The 23656-nt window shown below is 38.4% G+C and overlaps 1 protein-coding gene across 2 annotated transcripts; it reads right to left on the bottom strand.

Moving 5' to 3' along the window:
* Positions 1-8733: 8733 nt before the first annotated feature.
* Positions 8734-22253, bottom strand: LOC107548617 (SERTA domain-containing protein 4-like). Of its 2 annotated transcripts, none has more exons than XM_016229375.1 (4): positions 21702-22253; positions 11262-11430; positions 10930-11057; positions 8734-9649 (listed from the first exon to the last, which is right to left on the bottom strand). In XM_016229375.1, the coding sequence occupies exons 2-4, from the start codon at positions 11413-11415 to the stop codon at positions 8933-8935; spliced, it is 999 nt and encodes a 332-aa protein (XP_016084861.1). In that variant the 5' UTR covers positions 11416-11430; positions 21702-22253; the 3' UTR covers positions 8734-8932. The 2 variants fall into 2 exon arrangements, with proteins under 2 accessions (XP_016084861.1, XP_016084862.1); XM_016229376.1 differs by having other exon boundaries at positions 8734-9646.
* Between the last annotated feature and the right edge of the window lie 1403 nt (positions 22254-23656).

The raw sequence follows: 23656 nt of genomic DNA, 5'->3' as shown, positions 1-23656 counted from the left end.
CATCTTGCCTGTAATGCCTGAGCAGCGTTTGTGAGCACAGCGCTTATTTGATAACAGCTGTTACTGGTACCTCTATCTCTGCCGCTCTACAAGCGCCTCCTGCTGGCAGAGAATGAATTTGCATATATATGCCGCCACAAGTAGAGTGCAAGACAAGTCTGTAGGAAACACCGCTTCTGTTATGAATATTATTCAATAATGTCGGATTGAAATGAATGCTGTTAGTGTAGTTAATCGTTAGCATAATGCTAATATAATCTTTAATAACGCTAATATAATGAGCAGTAGTATGACGTTTCTTTATTAACTATTTAATGTTCCTATAACTTTTATTAGGGTAAAAAAAAAACAGGAGGACATGATGATATTTACTATTTTTACACACCAGAGGCTTTTAAATGAATTGTGAATCTAAAATATGCGTGTTAGAGAATGTACAAATGGTTAACATTGTTTGTGTCATATCAGTCAGATCAGTTTTTTTTCTTTTAGCTCACTTAGTTAGTTGTTATTATTGGCTGAATAACTCTAGAAGGTTTTCACAAGCCCTTTAAAATTAAATATGTAGGCTACACAGTTTGGATTAAATGAAAGTATAGTCAAATTTTTAAATGTGCATGTGTTTTTATTTTGCTTTGGTACCGAAATTGGTACCGAGAACCGTGGATTTTCACTGGCATTGGTACCGAATACTGAAATGTTGGTACCGTGACAACATTACTATCACTGCTGTGAACTGACCACCACAGAATATCAAAAACTTCATACATCGTTAGATCCACAGAGCAGCTCATATACATCGGCTTGACTGAAAAACTGGGAAATGCTGTTGGCTGTTGTGTGACGGCAATTTAACCTATTACACAAACAAATGTTTATTATGAGGTTGAGTTCAGTTATTTATTAGTCAGTTAATTATTGACGCTTTTTTCCCCATATTGAATAACATGATAATTTAATTCATGTTTGTGAAACTTTAAGATTTATTTGTGGATCTCATTCTATTTATTTGTCAATAGGTTTCATTTTTGTTAATCTCTTTACATTTATTTGTGGATCATAATCTATTTATTTGGAAGTAAGCAACAATTCTATCTCCATGGAAATATCTCCTTTTGGAAAGTAAAAAACAAATGGGCATTGACTGTAAGGAAAATATATGGTAACCTTTGAAAGAATAAAAAAGTTTGGACAGCCTTTTTTTGTCCTAAATTTGAATTTAATGATTTTAATAATGAACTTTCATATATTTATATCAAATTATTTCTCATTTGGTAACAGTACATCTCAAAGAGATGACATACATCCAGGATTCAGAGTTACGTCACAAAAAGCCTGTTTAGCAAAACCAAACATATTGGCCCAGTTAACAGCCATAAATACAGGTGATCTGGGTTAAAATGCAAAAGATCATCAAAAACTCTACTGGATCGCATGATATGTTGCATTGACACGCAACAAACTTAATCATAAAAATTAATTTCAAGGTATGCTGAATGACAGTAATGCAAAGAATAAAATGCAACTACTAATATAATCAATAATAGCAGAATAATAATAACAACTAATAACAACTGATTTAATCTGTTGCTTACTAATATGACTAATACTTTTACAATATGTAACTCTGATGGTTCTATTTAGTGGTACTACACTGCTGCTTTTGTTTATGCATTTACTTTTTACAATATATAAAGTTTCCTATTCAACCTGTCATGTCAATAATTTAGCTTATTGTTGGACCTATATTGTACATTTCACGGTAATATTAACACAGTGTAAAGATTTACTGTAGAGTAAATTTTTTTAACTTTTGAATGCCAAACAGGTTTGGTACTGTGTTGGGTCACCACTGTTTGGTAAACTTTGATTTTCCTGAATATGAAATGAAATCTACATTGGTATATTAAGAGGCAACTTACATCTCACTCATAGCAGAGGACATCAAATGTCAAAAATAAATTCTTATGGTCCAGTCCAGTGAGCATGGACTCTGTTGAACACAACATAGCTACAGTAAGTATTTTCAACTAGTCAAACTAATCAATAAAAGTAAACAATAAGTAAACACTATTTATGGCAATTTTGGGACATAAGTATTATAGTTAAGCCATATATCCCTTTTATCATCTTCATTGTTGAGTTTTGATGCGTTAACTTTGGATGCATCCACTTCTAAAAGCTCTTACCAAATAAGTATCTCTAATCTTACCTTTTGATTCAAATCAGATAAAGAATGTCTCACCTCTAGCTGCTGTGGCTCTCTGCTGTCTCTGTGTTCTGAGGTGATGGACAGGTGTCAGGTAGGTGGATAAACACCACGTGGTTGAAGATGAATCTGTTTTCTGTGCACACACACAATCTAGTATCATCCAATAGCACAACACACAGTCACACTTACACAAGCTTATCGCCTCCCATACACGACAACGACACGTATAATTTACAGTACATAAAACACATGCCAGTGCAGAGGTCTTTAGCATTATGAAAGACTTTGAAGTTAATTTAATGTGCTTTAAGAGAACTGGTGGAATAGGACAGAAGATTTTGATGACTCAGTTCTGTATTACTCAGCAGAACTGTTTTTAGACACAGCATCTATTGTGTTGCAACTCATCTATCTGTGGCCGTGGCCAATGTTTAGTAATAGCAAACACCTCATGATAATGGATTATATCATTATAACCAGTCAGCCTGAAATGAAAAGATCACTGCAGTGTGAGAAGTGCTCTTAAAGATATGGCAGTGTAAAATAAATTTGATAAAAGGCTGAAAGAATCAGTGAATCATGCACACTGCACTATTATTGTTGGTTTTATGACTTTTTTGTGATGTTGCACTTGGTTGCTCCACCCACAGTAAAATGTCATTGGTCTAAAATCCTGCTCCATAGAATTATACATATGTTCTGATTGGCTGTTTTTGTGCCATGTGAATACAGTGTTTACACATTCGATTTCAGACAAATTACTTCCAACACACTCTCATGTCAATTCATACCTATTTTATGTTTTGGAAATTGGTGGCCAATTCCTAATACAAATGATCTCATTTGTAGATTTTTGTATGATCTGCTAACACCCCACTGACAGTTAGTTTAGCTTTTATGTTTTCGATTTCAGACAGATTCCAACAAAAACCATAGCTAGGCCTACATGTGTAATTTATGTTCATGTTGACTTGCCAAGGTTTTGCAAACAGGTACATGAAATCCTGGGACCTATCTAAAAAGCGGTCAATGTCTGACGAAACCTCCATTTTTACTTTTGACCAGTAGGAAATTTATTCCAGTGAAAGAAAATCAAATATCACCTTATTCCACTCCGACACTATCACTGGTTTATCAACTACTTTACGTTTTGGCAAATGGTGGCTGATTTCTGTGATGGTTAGGTTTAGGTTGAGGTTACGCTTTTTTCTAAAGATCATACATTTTTGTATGAATCACATTGTACAAATTCATATGAAATCACCACCTTGTAAAATAGTTATATTTTCTCATAAAATCGGGTTATTATTTTTCACTGAAATCTTGCCAATACAGATCACTTTTACGGTTCTTTTCCTTCAGTGCAACAAACAGGAATGACATTTTTTTTTAATGAAATTGTTTATCAAAAGAGAGAAATATTTATAAGGTCCAGTAATCAGTAAGTATGGATAACATGGGATGACGTAAGAAGGAAAAAAGACAGGAGAAGGAGAAAGAGCAGATGAGGGTTGAAACGACCAGACAAGACAAGACAAGACAAGACAAGACAAGAAAAGAAAAGAAAAGTCGACCAGGGTGAAAAGGGGCAGGGGGAAAGCTGGCATTAAATGCCTTTTGATCGAAAACCTCTGCCTGGCAAGGGGCAGTTGCCATGGCAACACCGAGCTGCCAAAGATATGTGTTGATGGATGACAGTTTGAGCCAGTAGCATTAGACTGATTCTACACCTGGAAGGACAGAAAGAGAGAGAGTAGAGGCATCATGCTCCTCTACTTCTCTATTAGTGTTGACAATGACATGATGCTTGTCATACTGTGTGCATCACAACACACCCACACACAGTTCCTCTCTCTCAAACTGCCATGGTGCCCAGGGAAGGTGAGTTGAACGCTGAGGCCAGCTGTCGTGGTTGAAATTAGACTCATGTGACATTTAAGTGCATTCAGAGTGTGTGAAGCTTTTTGTTGTTGTTGTTGTTTACATCTGGTTTGTTTAACTGTGCATAAATGCTGCAAATAACGTTCTTCCCCATGAAAAATGCCTCTCCCTGTCTGATAGCTCCCGAATCCTTTATCATTAGTCAGACCGGGAACACTTTTCTCAAATAATTCAAAAGCGCAGCCAGACCTGTCATTACACAGATATGAAAATAGGAGATTGGTGAGGGGAAGTGTGCGAGAGAATGATTGAACTACAACAATATGTTAGCCAAGAAGGGTTCAGGAGAGACTGAGAAAGACAAAATATTTGGTAATGAGAAAAAAAGCAAGCACAATATAAAATTCCTTCTGCAATCTTTGTCTTTATAAGGTTCTATATATCTATGTGTTGAATCCACTTTTAATACTTTTTACAGCAACGTTACACATTTCTAATTCTGAAAGAGGGCCGCTCTTAATGCTAATCAGTCCCAAGAATGATTGATCCTTGGGAGACATTGACAGTCAATTCCAAAGCTTGGAGTCCATTCCATTCAGAATCAGAGGAATCCTTTAGAACAGGGATGGGCAACTTATGCCGAGTTCACACTGCACGATTTTCAAACTCGTCGGATTGCCGTTGTTTTCACACTGCATGACTATCTGGGGTAGCATTCAGTTGCTGCTGTGTTCACATTGCACGATGGATCGGCGACAGGGGTTTCACACTGCATGACTTCACAATAGGAAGAATCGCGACAGCTCTGTCTGGTGCAGGGTTGCCAGGTTTTCGCTACAAAACCTGCCCAATTACTTCTCAAAATTAGCCTGAAAATAGCCCAATTGCTTTCGAGGGGGTCCACCAGTAAAAATCTCATTCGGGGGTAAAATACACATTTTTTTGGCAGGGTTCTCCTGGTACAGCCTACATGTGTAATTTATGTTCATGTTGACTTGCCAAGGTTTTGCAAACAGGTACATGAAATCCTGGGACCTATCTAAAAAGCGGTCAATGTCTGACGAAACCTCCATTTTTACTTTTGACCAGTAGGAAATTTATTCCAGTGAAAGAAAATCAAATATCACCTTATTCCACTCCGACACTATCACTGGTTTATCAACTACTTTACGTTTTGGCAAATGGTGGCTGATTTCTATGAATTTCTGTGATGTTTAGGTTGAGGTTACGCTTTTTTCTAAAGATCATACATTTTTGTATGAATCACATTGTACAAATTCATATGAAATCACCACCTTGTAAAATAGTTATATTTTCTCATGAAATCGGGTTATTATTTTTCACTGAAATCTTGCCAATACAGATCACTTTTACGGTTCTTTTCCTTCAGTGCAACAAACAGGAATGACATTTTGCCGATTTGTTTTTCAGTCAGAACTCATTTCACACAGCGTGATTGTGAATCGCCGACAGCTCCAGGTATTTAGCATGCCAAATATTTCACGGGCGTCGGCGACACATCGGCGATTCCCTCAGATCGCGTCTTTGATAATTCACACTGCGTGATTGTCTCTCGCGTGAACGAGCACCGATTTGCCTCCGATGTCGGGCATTTGTCAGCGATTTCGCAAAACCTGTCGGCGAGTGAAAAATCGGGCTAAAATCGTGCAGTGTGAACTCGGCATTAGGTCCTGGAGGGCCACTGTCCTGTAGAGTTTAGCACCAACCCTAATCAAACACACCTGCACAAGCTAATCAATGTCTTCAAGATCAAGAAAGCTACATGCAGGTGTGTTTGATTAGGGTTGGAGTTAAACTCTGCAGGGCAGTGGCCCTCCAGGACCGAAGTTACCAATTTCTCCCTGCGTTCCATTCGGAAGGGCTCATTACTATGCCCTAATCCCTTCAAAGGGTTTACCCTTCGGAGTGAGAGCTTGAAGGGTTGAAGGGTGTAGGGGACCAAACAACTGTTTCTTGAAGTACCCATCATCACATGCCCACACATAGGCGCCGTCATCATGCAAAGAATCTGCACAAAGGATCATGGGAGCCCGAAGTGTCCATCAGTTGTACCCATCAAAATCCTTAATTCCGAAGGGCCCTTTGAAGTGGCCACTTTTGAGCACTTTGGTTTGGAACGACCCTTCAATATAGCGTTCATGATTGTTTTCACTCCGAAGTGCCCTTCAGAGGGCGATATATCCCGTTTGGAACGCACCGTCTGATTTAGAATGAGTGTAAAATGTTTGAGAAGGGCTGCGTTCCACTCCACTTTTAGACACGCACTCGCGAACTTCCCTAAGCACTTCCCCTCGGGGGAATCCCCGCTGCCATTTTGAAGTGCGTTCCACTTCGTGAAGTGGACGAGGGAAGTTTATATGGACAGACCCTCGACCCCTCGATTTTGACCGAGGGGGCGAGTCTGCTTCATATGCACACTTCAGGCCGCTCCATAGACCACAATGCAACACGATTGCGACGTCATCACAGATCGCGTTTAATTTATCCCCACCCCAAACAACTCTATAAAATATAAATTATTTTTTAAAAACATTTATAACAGCCCAAACATACCTATATACATATGGAATGCTGCACAAAACAAATTCATAAGGGAAAAAATTTAAACAATAAACCAACCCCATAGCTGATTCTAAGTGATCAAGGGCTTAGGACGTTCCAGTTCAGCCCATTCCAAGGGTTCTGCCAGAAGTGGGCACTCATGCAACGTAATCAATGACGTACATCTGAGTAAACGAGACGGAGGGAAGTTTGCGAGTGAAGGGCATAAAAAAATGGACTAAAACGCAGCCCATGTGTCTTCGGTTACATTGAATACCAAGCCAATAGACTCCCCAAAAGAGCCAGCTGTGAATCAAGATTTTTGATTCATCTCAGTGAATCAAATATTTTGATTTTGTCCAGCAAAAAGAATCATTCAGATTCTTTCTATAGGTTACATTATTATATGACTCCTTCTGAATATTATGACAGAATCTTTGAATCAACTGACAGACAGCACATGTGATCAGGACATTTTCAAACATAATTAGATCAAAATTAGATTTCTGGAACCCAACAGTCAATCAGATGCGTTTAAAGGGGTGGTTCACTGGGTTTTTTTCTAGGCTTGATTGTGTTTATGGGGTGCAGTCTAACATGTGTTAATGCTTTGCTGAAAAAAAAGTAATTATTTTTTTACATAATTTACCTTTATTCCACACAGCTCTGTCCCTTCTCTGAGAAATGGGCTGATCTTTTCCTGTTTTTATGAAGCCCCACCCTCAGAAATAAAGGATGGGCTCTGATTGGTTAGCTAGCCCAGTGTGTTGTGATTGGCTAAACCGCCTCTAGTGTGCGTCTAAACGCTATTCATTGTGCAGCATAGAGAACTTTGATTATAATGTAACTTTGTGAGATCGCAATAAACTAAGATGAGTGACAGCTTTTAGTGATTATAAAGGGAACATTCTCTCTCTCTCTCTCTATATATACACTGTATATATAGCGAGAGAGAGCACCCTCACTAATTTAAAAAGCACACTCAGTGATTTGATTCTGGAGCCACCAGGCCTTGTAGCATTCACCTTGTGCCACGCTCTTTTGCCAGCTACCCTGTCTCAGAGAATCTTCCACGTGTTGTTTTAGCGTCCTAGAAAACACTTTGTCGAACAGTAGGCGCGTTTCCATTTACCTATGTTAAGCGGCTAAAACGTAACAGTTTGCCTCTCGCGATAAGTCATGGCAACGGATTTTGATGGATTTTGGCTATATTTATTCAAAGGAGGCTTATGCGTGTATTTTTACAGAAGCAGCAAAGAGAGCCGCTTCAGAAACGTGCGTGGCGCGGCTGGAATAAACCATATCCTGTATAAAAACATAAACACAAGCATTGAGTGGCCGTAATCAGCTTCAGTGACCGTATCAGAGCCACACTGCACCGCAGACGTGTGCAATGTAAATTGTCTAAGTATTAATAGTAGGGAAAGCCCCTTATACTGGAGCGCGGCCACTTATGAAGTGTTTCTTGGCGGTTATAGTACATTGAAGAATGATCATATGACTTTTTACATACGCCATGTGACCTGTAAATGCGAAAAAGCCGTTTCCATTACAGTTTTGCGAATTAATCCTTTTTCGCATTGCCTGAAAAACCACCTCATGCGAGCGTAAAAACTTTTTTGCGATATATGGGAGTTTTTGCGAAATGGACGCGTTTCCATTAGGCGTATTTTCAATTCGCAATTTCAATTTGCCCAATTTGAAGGGTAATGGAAACGCGCCTAGTGACTACAAACTTCAGTGGTGAAGATAGACAGCATTATTTTTGGATTACATTTCAGAAGATTCAAGACGGGTTTACACCGCGGGACATTTCCACTGATGGACGGACGAGCAGGTATTGAAACAGTTCGCGTGCTACTGTACTTCTCCAAGCAGTTGTTATTAATCTGATAAATATATGCAAACAAGGACGTTGACAAATGAACATTGTATAATGCCATAACCTGACGACAAACCTGAGGATACTGAAACATGGACCAAGATAACTTAAGAGTTTAAAATGACATTTTCTGAATTTCAAAGGTGAAAAGCCCATATGACAACTAGACTTTACAACAACAACATTTAAGGCACAGTATGGTAGTTTTCGCAAGAGACAAGCAATATGTGAATTCGCTGTCCCTTTTGATCTGTGGTGTTGCAGAATCCAGAAGTACAAAAAAAGTACCTAAAAATTCAAAAACATTGACCATTGATATTCTGGTTCGTATAACTGATCTATAAGGCCGCTGGAAACCAGTTACTTCCTTTGTTTCCACAGCAAGTGTTCAGTTGTTATTTTCCCCTCACGTGAGCCCTGGTGAGAGGCCCATGGTGTCCAGTACCTATAGTGTCTGAAATCCATCGCTGTGAAACCTCCCCTCCTCTAACCCTCTCTTTCCCCTTTTCTCTCTCTTTCTCCTTGGTCTCGTCTTCCCTGTGGCTCTGTGGCTGTAGACCATCCCACGTCCTGTTCTGCTCTCTGGTTTCAGCTTGACACAGAGCCAACATAGGACACACAGAGTCCTCCTCTTCGTCATCACTGTCCTCCTCCTCATCCTCCTCCAGCAGCTGTGGAAATCGAACTGAAGATGGTGATGAAGAAGAAGGGTGAGAGTTGGAGTATACGTCCCGTTCGTACACAGACAGGGGGAGCTGAAGGTAACGGCCGGCTGCGTATAAGCAGCAGCAGGCTGGGACACACTCTGGGCCTTTCCTCCTCAGCAGACGTAGGCGTTTGCGGTACGGCCCAGGTGGCATAATGCAGGGCTGCAGGACTGGAGGAGGAAGTGGGGTATTTGTGCCAGGGGTTTGGAGGGGACAAGGTGTTGCTGTGGGACCCGATGGGAAGCACCAGTCGCTCTGGAGGAGGATTTCATTTCTGAGGCGACGGAGAAGGTTGTTGATGAGCACGGAGCGCCGTAAGAAGGACTCTGGGTCATCCATGAAACGCAGTTTCGAGAGAGAGAGACTGAGAATGTGAGCACGCTCCTCCAGGACGGGTGACACCTGCTGGCCCGGAAGACAAATTGAGAATTCATAAGTGAGGTAAGGTCAGCTGTCAAGTTAATCTGTATGATTCATAATGTGTTGTGAGGATCGAATCAAGGTGCAGGATGTTAAAAGGTGAAATGCTTTGTTTTGTTCGCAGAGGTATGTAGTGTCATAAAGTGATAAACAGTAAATTAGGGAAACAAAAACTATTAGAAGATAAAAACTAAGTGAAAAAATATTTCAGTTTAATAAAATGGGAATAGAAATGAAAACAGAATTGAAACGGAAAAAAATGAAAATCAATGTACACTATAACAACAGAAATTAAATTAAAATTACTAATAAAATGACTTTAGCTTTTGTATTTTTATACAAATTTTCAAATGAAGTCAAAACTAAATTTTAAAGTAAAAAAATAATATATATAAACAAATATATGAAAAAAAAATGTGCAATGAAAATATTTGAAAACAAAATATAACAAATTATGGTGCAATCAAATTTACCATTGTGCAGCAAATTTTAGTTCAAAATTACATTCAAATTTACCACATTTCAAATTAAATTAAATCCAAAATTAAATTAATTTCAATAGGAATGCAGTTTTAGGAATCCAATCAGGATATTCATGTGAGGCTGAAAGATTTCTATGTACGAATTCAAACAAATTCACCACATTATTCAACAAAATAAAAATACAAAAATTAGGCTATTTTTAAGTGACTTCTGCATGAGCTCTGATTCATACATCGCTACACTATTGACAACAGACTATGGATCTTTTTGCCCACAAAATATGTGGCATGTCCGCATGTGTGTGGCATGTGGCACAAAACATGTCAGCACATTTACAAATATATACAAAATTAGTCTTTAAAATGAGATTTTAAAAGCCCTGGTGTTTACAGGTTCTGTAACAGTATTGCCAAATTATGCAAAAACTGTTACAATGTCATACAATTTTATTAATTACTAAGGCCTGGTTTCACAGACATGGTTTAGACTAAGCAAGGATTAGGCCATAGTTCAATTAGGACATTTAAGTAATTTTTATAAACGTGCCTTAGAAAAAAACATTATTGGTGTGCATACTGGTGTGCTTGATACAAAACAAGGGCACTGACATATTTTAAGATCAATCTGCAAGTTTCTTTCAGCTGAAACGGCTCAGATTTACATTTTAGTCTGGGACTAGGCTTAAGCCTTGACTTTGAAACCGGGGGTAAAAGTGTTATACTATAAATAACATAAAATGTTGTGTAGAAATATGCGGAATTATGTAGGGCTAGCAGACTTACAGTGTGGCAGTAACTCCTGAAACTCAGTACAGGTTCTTCATCCTCCACAAACTTCCTCTTGAAATAAGAGATCCGTGACACGGCCGCACGATCCATCACATGATCAGGAGCTCGTCTGTAATGGGGCTCTGGAGACAAAATGGGAAGGTTCAGACAGAGTTTCATTAATTGGCTATGTCTTCTAGATCAAAGACTGGTATTAAGAGAATCTCTGTCCTATTTTAGTTCCCAAATTGGATAACAGGTTTTGAAACATCTACTTTGGAACAGATCATCGTCAGCACCATCTGTTCATAGTAGTCTGTTTTTCAGAGATGAGATTAGTTTCAGACCTTCTGTGAGCCCATGGGTGTCACCCCCTGGTGGTGAGGGGGTGGATATACAGCTTTTACTGCAATGTTCAGATTCCCAGATCGGATGATAGATTGATGGCGGGGCTTCGGCCTCAGGCTCACAAAAAGGGTTCATTGATAGGACCAAAGCCATAGGTTCTCCTCAGTCCTGAACAACAAACACAAAGATAATTCTTTAAAAAAATCACGTCATGTCATTCCAACCCTGTATGACTACTTGTCTTCCATGGAATACAGAAGATGTGTTTTTTCCCCTGTCAGTGTCAATGGGGTCCAATGTTGTTTTGTATCCCATTAACTTTGTATTCACAAAAACAGTTGAAATATTTATATATATTCAAATCTGTTCCACATATTTATATTAAATACAAAATATGTTACAAATGACATATGTTCCAAAAAAATCATACAGGTTTGGAACCACATATAGATGAGTAAATGATGAAAGAATTTACTTTCTTTGATGAAATATCCCTTTAAACACAGGTTTTCATTTAAGACTGTCTGAATACAGTATATGTTCTCTACCACTTTTCAGTTTATGTGTTCATAAAAGAGGTCATATCTTAAAATGTTTTTGCTATTGATTTAAAAATGAGGCACACTTCTAGTAAAATTGAATGTCAGTAAAGTATTTGCAATCAACTCATAATTCCAATCCTTCAATAACAGCCTCTTTTGAAGCTTGTATTACATTTGTGACAGGTTTACAAAACAATCTGTGCTGAAATGTGCAGCTCATACTGTTAAAGGGGTCATATGATGCGATTTCAAGTTTTCCTTTCTCTTTGGAGTGTTACAAGCTGTTCTTGAATAGATAAGATCCCTAAAGTTGCAAAGACTAAAGTCTCAAACCTACAGAGATATTCTTTATAAAAGTTAAGACACGTCCACGCCCTACTAAAACGTCTCGTTCAAACACACCCCCCACATGTCTACGTCACTGTTTGTCTGTTCACGCAAAGAAAGAAGGCGTAACTTTATTGTTGCTGCCACCGCCGCCGCCGCCATGTTGTGAAGACGCTGTGTGTTTCGTTGCAAAAGCGAAAATACTTTGTTTGGCCTTCCAAAAGAGGACACGACTAGAAATCAGTGGTTAAGTTGTATTTACAACACTGTTCCAGAACAGTTCAACCCAAATATTCAGATGTGTGCAACGCATTTTATGGAGGACTGTTTCCTGATCCTGTGAGAGTAGACTTCAAATGCTGGATGTTTTGACTCACAGTCTTTAAGTACGTTTTCATATTTAAAGGGGGTCATATGACGTTGCTAAAAAGAACATTATGTTGTGTATTTGGTGTTTGGCCGAATTCCTCAAGCGTGTGAGGGAAATGTTACGCCCCGTACCATACTGTGATGCCCTGTGTCCCGGCGCGACAAGACAAAAACAGTAAAACCCATTACAAACGAGGCATTTGTTGCATCCAGTGGGGACATAATTACTGATTATAATGACTTCTACTGTCTTTTTATGCATTGCGTTGCATATCGCGCTGCATAAACATAAAACCATGTCTGGAGAAATGACAAACAAGTGCTACTCTAAACTACTCAAAACTCGTGTTTGAATCGTCAGTGGCAAATTCTTTAAATATAAAAAATGTACTTACAGGCTGTGAGTCAGAAGCAGAGCATGTGAGCGAAGCGGAGCGGTGTTTTCCGCTCTATGGACGCGCGCTCCGCTCAGTCGCTCTAACCGCTCGAGCAAGCGCTCCGTTAATATTCCGCTCACGCTCACCGTGAACCAATTCCCGCTCAGATCCCGCTCCGACATAAAATTTCTCTAGTAGGCCTAATTGTTTACTGTTTGTAACCATATCTCTTTGGATTTGAGACTTTAGTCTTTGCAACTTTACAGATCTTCTTTATACACCAAGAGCTTGTAACACTTCAAAGAGAAAGGAAAAATTGAAATCGCATCATATGACCCCTTTAAAGAATTTGCCACTAATAATTCAAACGCGAGTTTTGAGCAGTGTAGAGTAGAGGTCTACACGGAGGACCCGAGACCCGAGGACCCGGGACCCGACCCGGGATCCGTACGGGTTCGGGGCTATATTTTAAATGGTCAATGATTTAAAATATCAGGTCCCAATCTATTACTTCGGGTCCCGGGTCTGTTTAACATTGTGTGTAATACCCGAGTCGATCGGACTCGGAGAACACCCGGCCATTACCAGTCAGTCAGCGCTGTGCGTGTGTTGTTTTGTAACTTTCAACTTGTAAAATTAGGATGAGAAAAGTGTGAGTCGGTAATTTGAAATAATAAAAAAAAACACGAGCGACGTCATCAGAAGCAGGATGGACGAAGTTAATGCACACTCACGGTGATACTGGATACCTTCATGAGTGATGTGAGTTATTATTGATTATTTTTAAAATAATATTATGAATGAACCATCTTGTTGTTATATCTAAAATGTAACAATAAAAGCTAACGTCAGCAGCCATACGGCACTGGACGAGCAATCGTTATTATAATCCAAATGGGCAAACGGTCTTTATTATTATGCAAGTTGACTCGAGATACAAAAAATGCAAAACTGCAAAGTCGCATTTGTCATCCGTCACCGTGACAGCAAGTGGACTTTTGAAACTGGAATAATGAGTGGATTACGCATTTCAATTGGCAAGAGAGGAATAACACGGATGGAACTTTCTTGGCAAGGAGGATTGTGTGCATCACAGTCAGGTACAAGGGAGAAGGCTTATTACATTAGGTAAGACAAAAAGTTGAATTTTCGCAATTTGTTTATCGACTTGTTAATAGCAATTTGCTGTGGAATATGTGCTGATCGGGTCCAGTCGGGTCTGTGTCTTCCCGGCCAGGTTCGGTTCCATCTTTCAAATAATTGACATTCCGCGTCGGTTCCGGGTAGTACATTTTTGACATTTCTTGGTTCTGCACGGGCCCGGGTCCAACTTTCAAAATAATAGACTGGTCCTGGGTCAGTTCAGTGTAGTACATTATGGGTCTCTTCGGGTTCGGGTACGAATTTTTGGACCCGTGTAGACCTCTAGTGTAGAGTAGCACGTTTCTCAGATCACAAATGCAGACATGGTTTTATGTTTACGCAGCGCGATGCAACGCAATGCGTAAAAAGAAAGTATAAGTCATTATAATCCATAATTATGTCCCCACTGGATGCAACAAATGCCTCGTTTGTAATGGGTTTTATTGGTTTTGTCTCGTCGCCCTGGGACACGGCATCACAGTATGGTAAGGGGCGTAACATTTCCGTCACACGCTTGAGGTATTCGGCCAATCACAACGCACTGGATAGCTGGCTAACCAGAGCACACCTCGCTTTTCAGAACGATGAGCTTTGTAAAAATCGGCGCGTTTCAGAAAGGCAGGACATAGAGGAGAAACAATAATGTACAGTATAGTGGAAAATAATGTGTTTTTTTAACCTTAAACCGCATAAACGCATTTCATTACACCAAATACACAAAATAATGTTCTTTTTAACAACATCATATGACCCCCTTTAAGATCTAATTGAAATGATCACAGTCTTAAAAATAAACAGACACTAGTTTCTTTGTGGCTTTCATTGAGATTCTTGTATTCTAGTTATCAATACATGTTATTTTCTCACTGGGGAGCAAATTTTGCATTCTGAAATTTGCATGTTTTCATATTACAATGAGCTCTTTTATCTAAAAAAAATCAAGGACAATTTGAATCCTCATTATGACTCCTTTAAAGAAAGCAACCTCTCAACAACACTGCTACTCCATAACACGGTTCGGTTGAAGAGTTATTTCCTCTATCTTTGAGGATTAGGGCATTTGAAAAACACATCAAGACTCTTTACAGCTAATAGAGCAAAAACACACTCTGAAACACTCCGATAACGAGATAGAGAGAGAACAAAATTCAATAGAAGCTGCTAAGAAAGGGAAGGTATCTGTTTGTGTGATCTCTCTTTAATCATTTTGTTCTCTGTTCTACCACACACAGTGACAGGGGAGAGAGAGGAAAAGTTCTGGATGACTGCCTCTATAAAGGTCATTAATCTTCACTGACAATTTCTCACACACACTATTACTCTCATGTAGTGGGTTCAGTTGGCACATATTGAACTGCTGTTATGCCAAGCTGTTCTGATAAACTTTGTTGTCATGTGAGAATTGTGTCTGGTGACACAATTCTCATATGACAACAAACAATGTTTATTTGTAACTATTAGGGCTGTCAATTGATTAAAATATTGAATTCAAATGATATATTAATTCATTATTCAAATTAATCACATATTTTACAGTTTTTTTTTTAATTACCCAAATTAAGATAATTCATTACATTGTTGTGGCAGACAAAAGCATTGATATTACAAAAAAATTTATGTTTTCTTTTATTGATCATTGTCAACATTTTTTTTGTTTTTTTTGTTTTTGAGAAATGTACTGTGTTGTGAAATTCACATACAGGTTAATGGACATGACTAATTGTGTTAATGTTATTGCATTAATTTTTAAAAGATCAATTGCACTAAATTAACCAATAAATTTAATTGTATAAGTAAATGAGAAGTCTGTGAAACTAAAATTGTAAAAATATCACAAATTCTTTTTTTTGCATGCACACAGACACAAAAATGGTTCCTCTTGCAGTAAACTTAATTCGGCTGTAATAACCCGTCCTGTTTTTAGTCTGTGTCCACAGGGTTTGGATCACACTGAGCTCAAGTGAGTGAGACGTGTTTAATCAGAGCAGATCCCGCTCTCCTCCTCTCCCTTGTACTGTTACCTGTTTCTCATTCCGCCCACAACTCTGCTTTGAATTTACGCTTTAGAAGACCGAGAGCTGACACAGAAGCAGAGCTCTCTCTCTCTCTCACACACACACACACAAGCTGTCTGTCTGTCTTTGTCTCTTTGCTCGTTTTGTGCTTTTATGCACTCTCTCTCTCCATCTCTTCCACTCTCCTTTTCATGTGAAGAAAACATAAAAAGGTGCTGAATCCATTGGATTTGCACCTCATCAGTCACACACGCACACATACACAAATATCACAGGGTACAGAAGGGAGTGTGTACTAGAACTGTGAAGCTCAGTAGATGCTAAACTACACATACTACACATTATAAAAAGCAGTTGATGCTAAAACCAGACAGAGAGGGTGAAAGAAAGAAAAAATGAGTGATTCAAACTAAGGAATCGTGTAAGGGATAAGCTTTCGGTTGTGCAATTGTGGTTTTTCCTATGCGAAAACCACAATTACAGGTTTCCATTGAGGTAATGTAGTCTTTGGCTTAACTTACTAAAACCAAAACATCCAAAGCTCACGATGCTCTTTACTGGGTCATAAAAGCTGTTAAAGCTATGTAAAGCTCACTCACACATTTACTTAATGGGGACTTACTGTACTATATATATATATATATATAATATACAGTATGTATGTGCATACTGAATTTTCAGCAGCCATTACTCAAGTCTTCAGTGTCACATAATCCTTCAGAAATCATTCTAATATGCTGATTTGGTGCTCAAGTAACATTTCTTATTATTATAAGAAATGTTAATATTTTATTTTATTTTACATTTGATATAATTAGGATTCTTTGATAAATAGAAGGTTGAAAAGAACAACATTTATTTGAAATAGAATAAATGTATTTATATAAAGTATTTAACATGTTGCTCATGATTTAAAAAAAAATAATTGATTAATTATTTGTCTACATCTTCTTATGCCCTCAAAGGCAGGTTTTGCGGATTAGCTAACTTGCACTTCGCATGTATAGCTTATTAAGAACAATAGTCTTATTGAGTGGTTACTTTACAAGGAAATTTAATCCTTTAAAATTATTTAAACTATTTTTTAAATGCTTCGTCGGTAGAAATTAAGCCAGAAAGAGAGTCAGAGCAGACAGAAAGAAAACAAAACACTGCACAATTAGTTAGGTTATGAGAAGAGCTTTAGGCATCAGCTCATATCCTGCTCTGCTCTTTGGAACACCAGGCTGACAGATCATTCTAAAACTCCAGTGAATGTCGACCACAAACTTGTTCTTGGTCTGTGTAGCAGAGGCACATTGGCACATGCACAGAGCTAGAGAGTCATCAGTAACACCACAGTCTGCCCACACGGCCTGACCCAGAAACAGACCCATGATTTATGAGAAACATGAGTAACTGATATAAACACACGTTCAAAGATGTCAATTATGACAAAATATGGAGGTGAAACTGTGCACAGTGAGACAACAATATCTCATGGGTATTTATTTATGACTTTCTAGTGAGTTTATTAAACATTAAAAAATAGTACAAGCAAAATGCATTTATTTATTTTGTTTATTTATTTTGAACTCACATGACTTTCTTTTTCTTCCGTGGAACGCAAAAGTTGACAATTCTGAGTACTGAATGGTATGACAAAGAAACAGCATAAAAGTATCATAAAAGTGGTCCATGCAACTTATGCACTATATTACAAGTCTTCTAAAGCTATAGGATATTTTTGTCTTGTAAACTAACAAACCAAGTTGCTGTTCACTAAAAAAATCTTGGCTTCCACTGTAGGTCTCAAATCTTATTTATGTCTGCATTCAGTTATATATTGTGCCTTTAGGTAAATTGCATCATGTTTGACATCGGTGAAATCAAATGTCATTGGTTGTCACATGATTGTCAATAACTTCAAAGCTGACATGATGTCTAAAAGTGACATTTAATATGATCACTACGGCAGAGGGAGAGCAGGCAATAATGACTTAAATTTTCGTTTCTTCACACAAAGTTTGTATGGCTTCAGAAGTCTTAGAACGCAAGTTGTATGAACCAGTTTATGATGCTTTTATTGTGCTTTTTTTGTAATTTGTCCATAGAATAAAAAAAGTACATATTTGGAATGACATGAACTACATCTTTAATTCATGCATGCACATGCAGAACCCACACTGACTACAAAGAGTCACACAGTAACATGTGTGAAACACACCCTGCTGAAGTAACGCCCCAATGTACCATAAGGTGAAAAGACCACAGTAGAGACTTTGCCAAACATGAGGCTATTACACATACACTTACACACCTCTCCAGGAACTATCATCCATCTGCTCAAGAAACTGCTTTCTGTCTGGGTGCTGGAAGCATTTAAACCATATGTGTCCTCCTCAGGGTGCAGGACTTCCATTCAACAGTTTGGGTTAAAGCTTTCCATGACCTGAATCTATCAGCGAGACAGAGGAGGTTTATTTAAGAATCGAAATGTTGCATTGGGGGTCTGAACACATCCTGCAGACTGTAATCTAGGTCATTAGGTAGTCTCTTTCATTCTCACATGCTCAGACAGAAAATGTAGGCAACACCCAGTTGAGATAAAACATCCATCTAAACATGTCTCGCACACACATACAAAGCCTGGGGAAAGAGGGGGAAATGAGGGAAAAAAATGAAAGCGGGAAAAAAAAAGAGAAGTAGGAACACCCTTCCCGCCTGCCAAGAGCTCTGTGGCTGCACAGCTTGTCTAGGTTACATCCAACTCGGAGGGAGAGAGAAAAAAAGAGTTGCACCATGTCTATACTGCAAGCAAAGAATGTAACGGTGTTAGACAGATAAAATGAGAGAAAAATTATACTGACTTCGGCCAGCAGCCCTGCATCCCATCCTCACTGTGTGTGTGTGTGTGAGCTTATGTGTGTGTGAGGTTAGCGCTGTAACATGATCGTGTTGACACAACGCCACATCAGTTCTGAAGGAATGTTCTGGCTACCCATGCATCCCTGCTGTTAAGAGTCAGAGCTTGAAGCTGTGTGTGTGTTTGAGACCAAGGAAGGGCAACACGTGCTCTGTATACTCAAAGGGGCAGAGTAATCACATCATTCCTGCTATCGTTTAAATGAGTGTGATATTTACGTCACGGTGGGCTCTGATTTATTACCGGTATGTTATGGCTGTGATTTATTTGTGTTCAGACAGCAACACTTTTTAGTGTCTACTGAAAGTCTATTTATAGAAAGTCTCCACATGTTTTGACTTATGAACTCACAAAACATAAAAAAAAAACATTTGATTAATTTGACATAATATTAAATTCACTTTTAAGTGTTGTTTTCAGAGTACGTCACAGCAGTGTCTACCTGTTATTTTAATATGTGCAACTGTTAGCCAATCATAGCAGTGGGCATTTATTTCCTTAGTGCACCCCGCCTATAAAAACAGACTGTTCTGCAGAGAGGGAAAATAGCTGATTAATCTAAATAGTTTTTTTTTATGTAAAATTCTTGCTAACATTATAAGTCGACCTCAGGGAAAATTATGAAAAAAAATGCAGTTCATGACCCCTTTAAATCATGATACATTAGTTCAGAATTAGTTGATGAATAGAAAGTTCAGAAGAACAGTATTTATTGCCCAATTTAGTATGTCCTCGCCAAATAATTGTATTTATTTCTTTAAAAAAAAATAAAAATCTTACTGACCCCAAATTTTAAACAGTGGTGTAATGCACTTTGTCCAGCATGTGCATCTTTAAACCATTGACTATTCGATTACACCTTGAGTCATGTATACAGATAGAGGACAGAGAGATGAAGAGTGTAGCTTGACTATGCAAAAACCTGCTCATATAAATGTATATACTTGCTTTCAAATTGTGGATCATGTGTTTGTACCAAATTTGATGGCAGTACAGTTTTTACCATATACCGTATCTAATGTTTATCTACAGCCTTTTGAAGAGTCGGTTCTGAATGTGATTGAAGGTTTGACAGGAAGATGATCTGCACAGGATGTGCCATGTCCCTTCCAAACCACAGTTTTTTTAAACTGCCCTGATTGAAGTTTTAGATGATTACGAGCAGCCCGCAGACTCCTCAGAAGTCTCTTGAAGTAAATCTTCACCATGCCCAGACACAAATGACTGGAACGGACTGATGAGAACCACAGGCGGATAAACGATTGCTTGGGTTTTCCTTTGTGCCTGCTGTAGATCGAGGGATCAATGCGTGGCAGTAGGCCAGACACTCTTAAACTGGCACAGTGATCTCAGGGGGAATACCCACATGCACACAAACACACACACTCCTGCCCCACGGCACCATTAACAGATGCCACAGCCAGCGCAGTGAACCCATTGCTCATAATGAAGCAAGAAATAATCCAACTCACACACACATACCATCTCAGCCACACACAATAGCGTCTCTCTCTTACACAACAACAATAATAGCCTCACACACATAGAACTGTCTCTTGCCTTGCACTACGCAGACACCAATGCACAATTTTCCTGCGCAACAGTAATTGCGCGTTCATGAGGACAAAAACTCTGCGTCCATCTATAAAGTTATTGTGCTTTCATCTTGTACACTTCATCTCCTTGTAAGGGAATCAAGCGGTAACAGAGTTCTGGCTCCCTGCCCTTGTAACACACACACATATAGAGCTTGAGTGTTTTAATGTGTGAAAGGAACATTGTGTGTGTGTGTGTGTGTGTACATGTTTTTCTATCCCGGTGGGGACTTAAACCTGAATGCACACTTATGGGGACTCGTTGTCACCGTGGGGACCTAAATTGAGGTCCCCAAGGGGAAACAAGCTTATAAATCATACCGAATGCATTTTTTGAGAATGCAAAAATGCATAAATTTTCTTTGAGGGGTAGGTTTAGGTGTAGGGTTGGTGTAGGGCGATAGAATATATGGTTTGTACAGTATAAAAATCATTATACCTATGGAGAGTCCCCACAAGGATAGTAAACCAGACGTGTGTGTGTGTCTGTGTGTGCGTATGCGCTTGTGTGTGCGCTTGTGTGTGACCTTACTGTCATTAGCTTCTTTAGAGATTGTTTAATTATAGTAAATTTACATTTTAAAAAGGTAGTCTCTGAGTTAATAATAAATATATAATAGAAATATAAATACATCAATAGATCTATAGATATATGTTGTTAATATTAATTCAGTTTACATTTTCAAAATAGTTTTAATTAAAATAAAATCATTTATAATAAATACATATTTAGAGACTGAAATATATATAAAAAATTGATTTAAAAAATATTTAATTTTGTTTTAAATATTTTATGCTTTCAAAAATTAATTTGTGATTATAGGACCATTTAATACAAACTAGTGAAGGCAAAAATGTGATTAAAATGTAAAAAAACAAACAAATGGTGACTACATGGAACTAATGTACATGCTTTGCCTTGTGCATTCCTCATAAAGACAAAATATAGTTAAACATTTAATATTTGATCATTAGTACAAGTTATCATAACAAACACACGGTATACTGTGTGTACTCTTTTGAGTGCTAAAAAATTGTTGTTTGCTCAATACTCTTGAGAGATCATAAATGTAGTTCATCTGTTGGCACTGTGCCATGTCCGGAGGCTGGTAGCGCGTAATTCTGAGCAGTGCGAATATGTTCGAAAAATATTAACTTTTGCTTACCTTTAACTATAATGATGACTAAGTCAAAGATGTGTTGTTTTATTTAATCAGATGTGTCGTTATGGACGCGCTCTCGTTTTCTCCTCTGGGCTCCGCTGCTGTAGTCCCGCTGGGTTCATCAATAACTACTTATCCACGATCCATCAACGAGAGCCTTTTTGACTTGCAATAATCGATAAGGTTCTACTAGAAAAATATCATCCGAAGCCAAACAGTCAATCAGCGCGCGAACAAAGCCGCGGTGATGTGACGGAATCTCCGTTGCGTGTCCGCGCAGGTCGCTTTGCTTTGTGCCACGGGGACCTCACCGGCAGACGGTGCGCCGTTGCTGCGTTTGCTTTGAGCTGGGCTTGTTAACGTCAGTGGACACGAGCAGCGTCTCCCCATTCCTCGGAATAAACAGCAGCAGCTTTTTGCTCAGGATCAGGCGCGTCCCGTCCCAGCAGCAATGCTTCCCTGGTGCTTTGTGTGTGTGCTTGTGTGTGTGCCTGGTTTTGGTCAGAGGAGCTGCGTTTAAGTTGCGCCCGGGAGCGCGCAGCAGAAGTGGAGCGGGCGGGCACGGCGCCAATCATCTGTTAGACATTTCCCTTTTCAGGAGCGGCGGTCTGTGTTTTCCAGCCGCGCTCCTGAGCGGATTTCTCCGCTCTTCCTTATAGAAGAGGGGGAGTGAACGCCAAGTTGTACCGATTTATTTGGCGCTTTGGCTGCGATTCAGGTCCCTCCATCACTTTGTCCTTTGACACGCACAAACGTGTACACCTATCCCTGTAGAGTGTAAAGGCCACCCATCGACCCCCCCTCTCCCTTACAGGTCCAAGTTTTTAACTTTATAGATCCATGTTTAGTTTTGTTTGGTTGTGACTTTTAGATTTTATTTTGCCCATCCTTTTTTTTAAACAGTTGAAAACATCAGTTTGTTTTTGAAGACATTTTCTGAACATAAGATGATAATGAAAACACACTAATCTTACCCTTTAAAGACCAACTTTATTATTTTATATATTTTTATTTATTTATATAAATTAGTAATAAGACTGAGTAGGTCTAAGCATGGTAAACTGGTAGTGTATGTGAGCCAAAAATATTTAATGCATTATTACTATTATAAAACCTGACAATTTGGTTCCTTGTTCATTAGCAAACAGGGTTTTCTCCTCCACACCGACTTGGGGAATGTTTGCCAACTTGAGAGATATTTTTATTTATTATTATTAAATAATAATAATTGTTATTATTATTGTTGTTGTTGTTTTTAATTACAAATGACCATCATTTCAAGACTATTTCGAAAAGTTAGCAAGTTTAGATTTTAATTTAACCTTAACCCTGACGTTTTGTAATTAACTTGTGAATTTTTAGATTTTGGCGTATTTATATATATATATATATATATTTTTTTTTTTAACAAATAACCATCATTACAAATCTGAGGACATTTTTAGAAATGTGGCCCTCACAAGAACAATCATACACACACTTACACAAAGGCTTTTTTCTTGCTCAGTTTCCCTCTAACTGACTCCAGGTTCTAAAAAACACACCCTGTTTCTGGTTAGAAGCAGACATCCACTCCTGTGCCAGAGTCCATTATTTATTTTCTTGTGTGACAGGCAGCCCTGTGTTGAAGTACTTTGAATGGGGGCTTCAGAGAGAAACAGCATCTTTTAAATAAAAGGAAACCATGCATTGTGGTTTACTGTACCAGCACTTTTATAGTGCTCTGTACTTTACATGTATTAAAGATAAAAGGTTTGTAATAAGCAACACCATCCACAAAAAGAAAAAAAAGGGTATTGGGTATTTCTAGTCTGCAGCATTGTACTGTACATTGAGCAGGCTATAACTAATATATTCTATTTTCTGATTTACCCATGATACACTTAAATGTTACATATTGCTTTTACATAATTATGCTTTTTAAAATTATTATTATTATTATTATTATTGTTTGGTAT

This window comes from Sinocyclocheilus grahami, unplaced genomic scaffold (genome assembly GCF_001515645.1).
Source record: "Sinocyclocheilus grahami isolate Dianchi unplaced genomic scaffold, SAMN03320097.WGS_v1.1 scaffold351.1, whole genome shotgun sequence".
In the NCBI taxonomy this organism is placed as follows: domain Eukaryota; kingdom Metazoa; phylum Chordata; class Actinopteri; order Cypriniformes; family Cyprinidae; genus Sinocyclocheilus; species Sinocyclocheilus grahami.
This window is presented reverse-complemented; position numbering and strand designations above follow the sequence as displayed.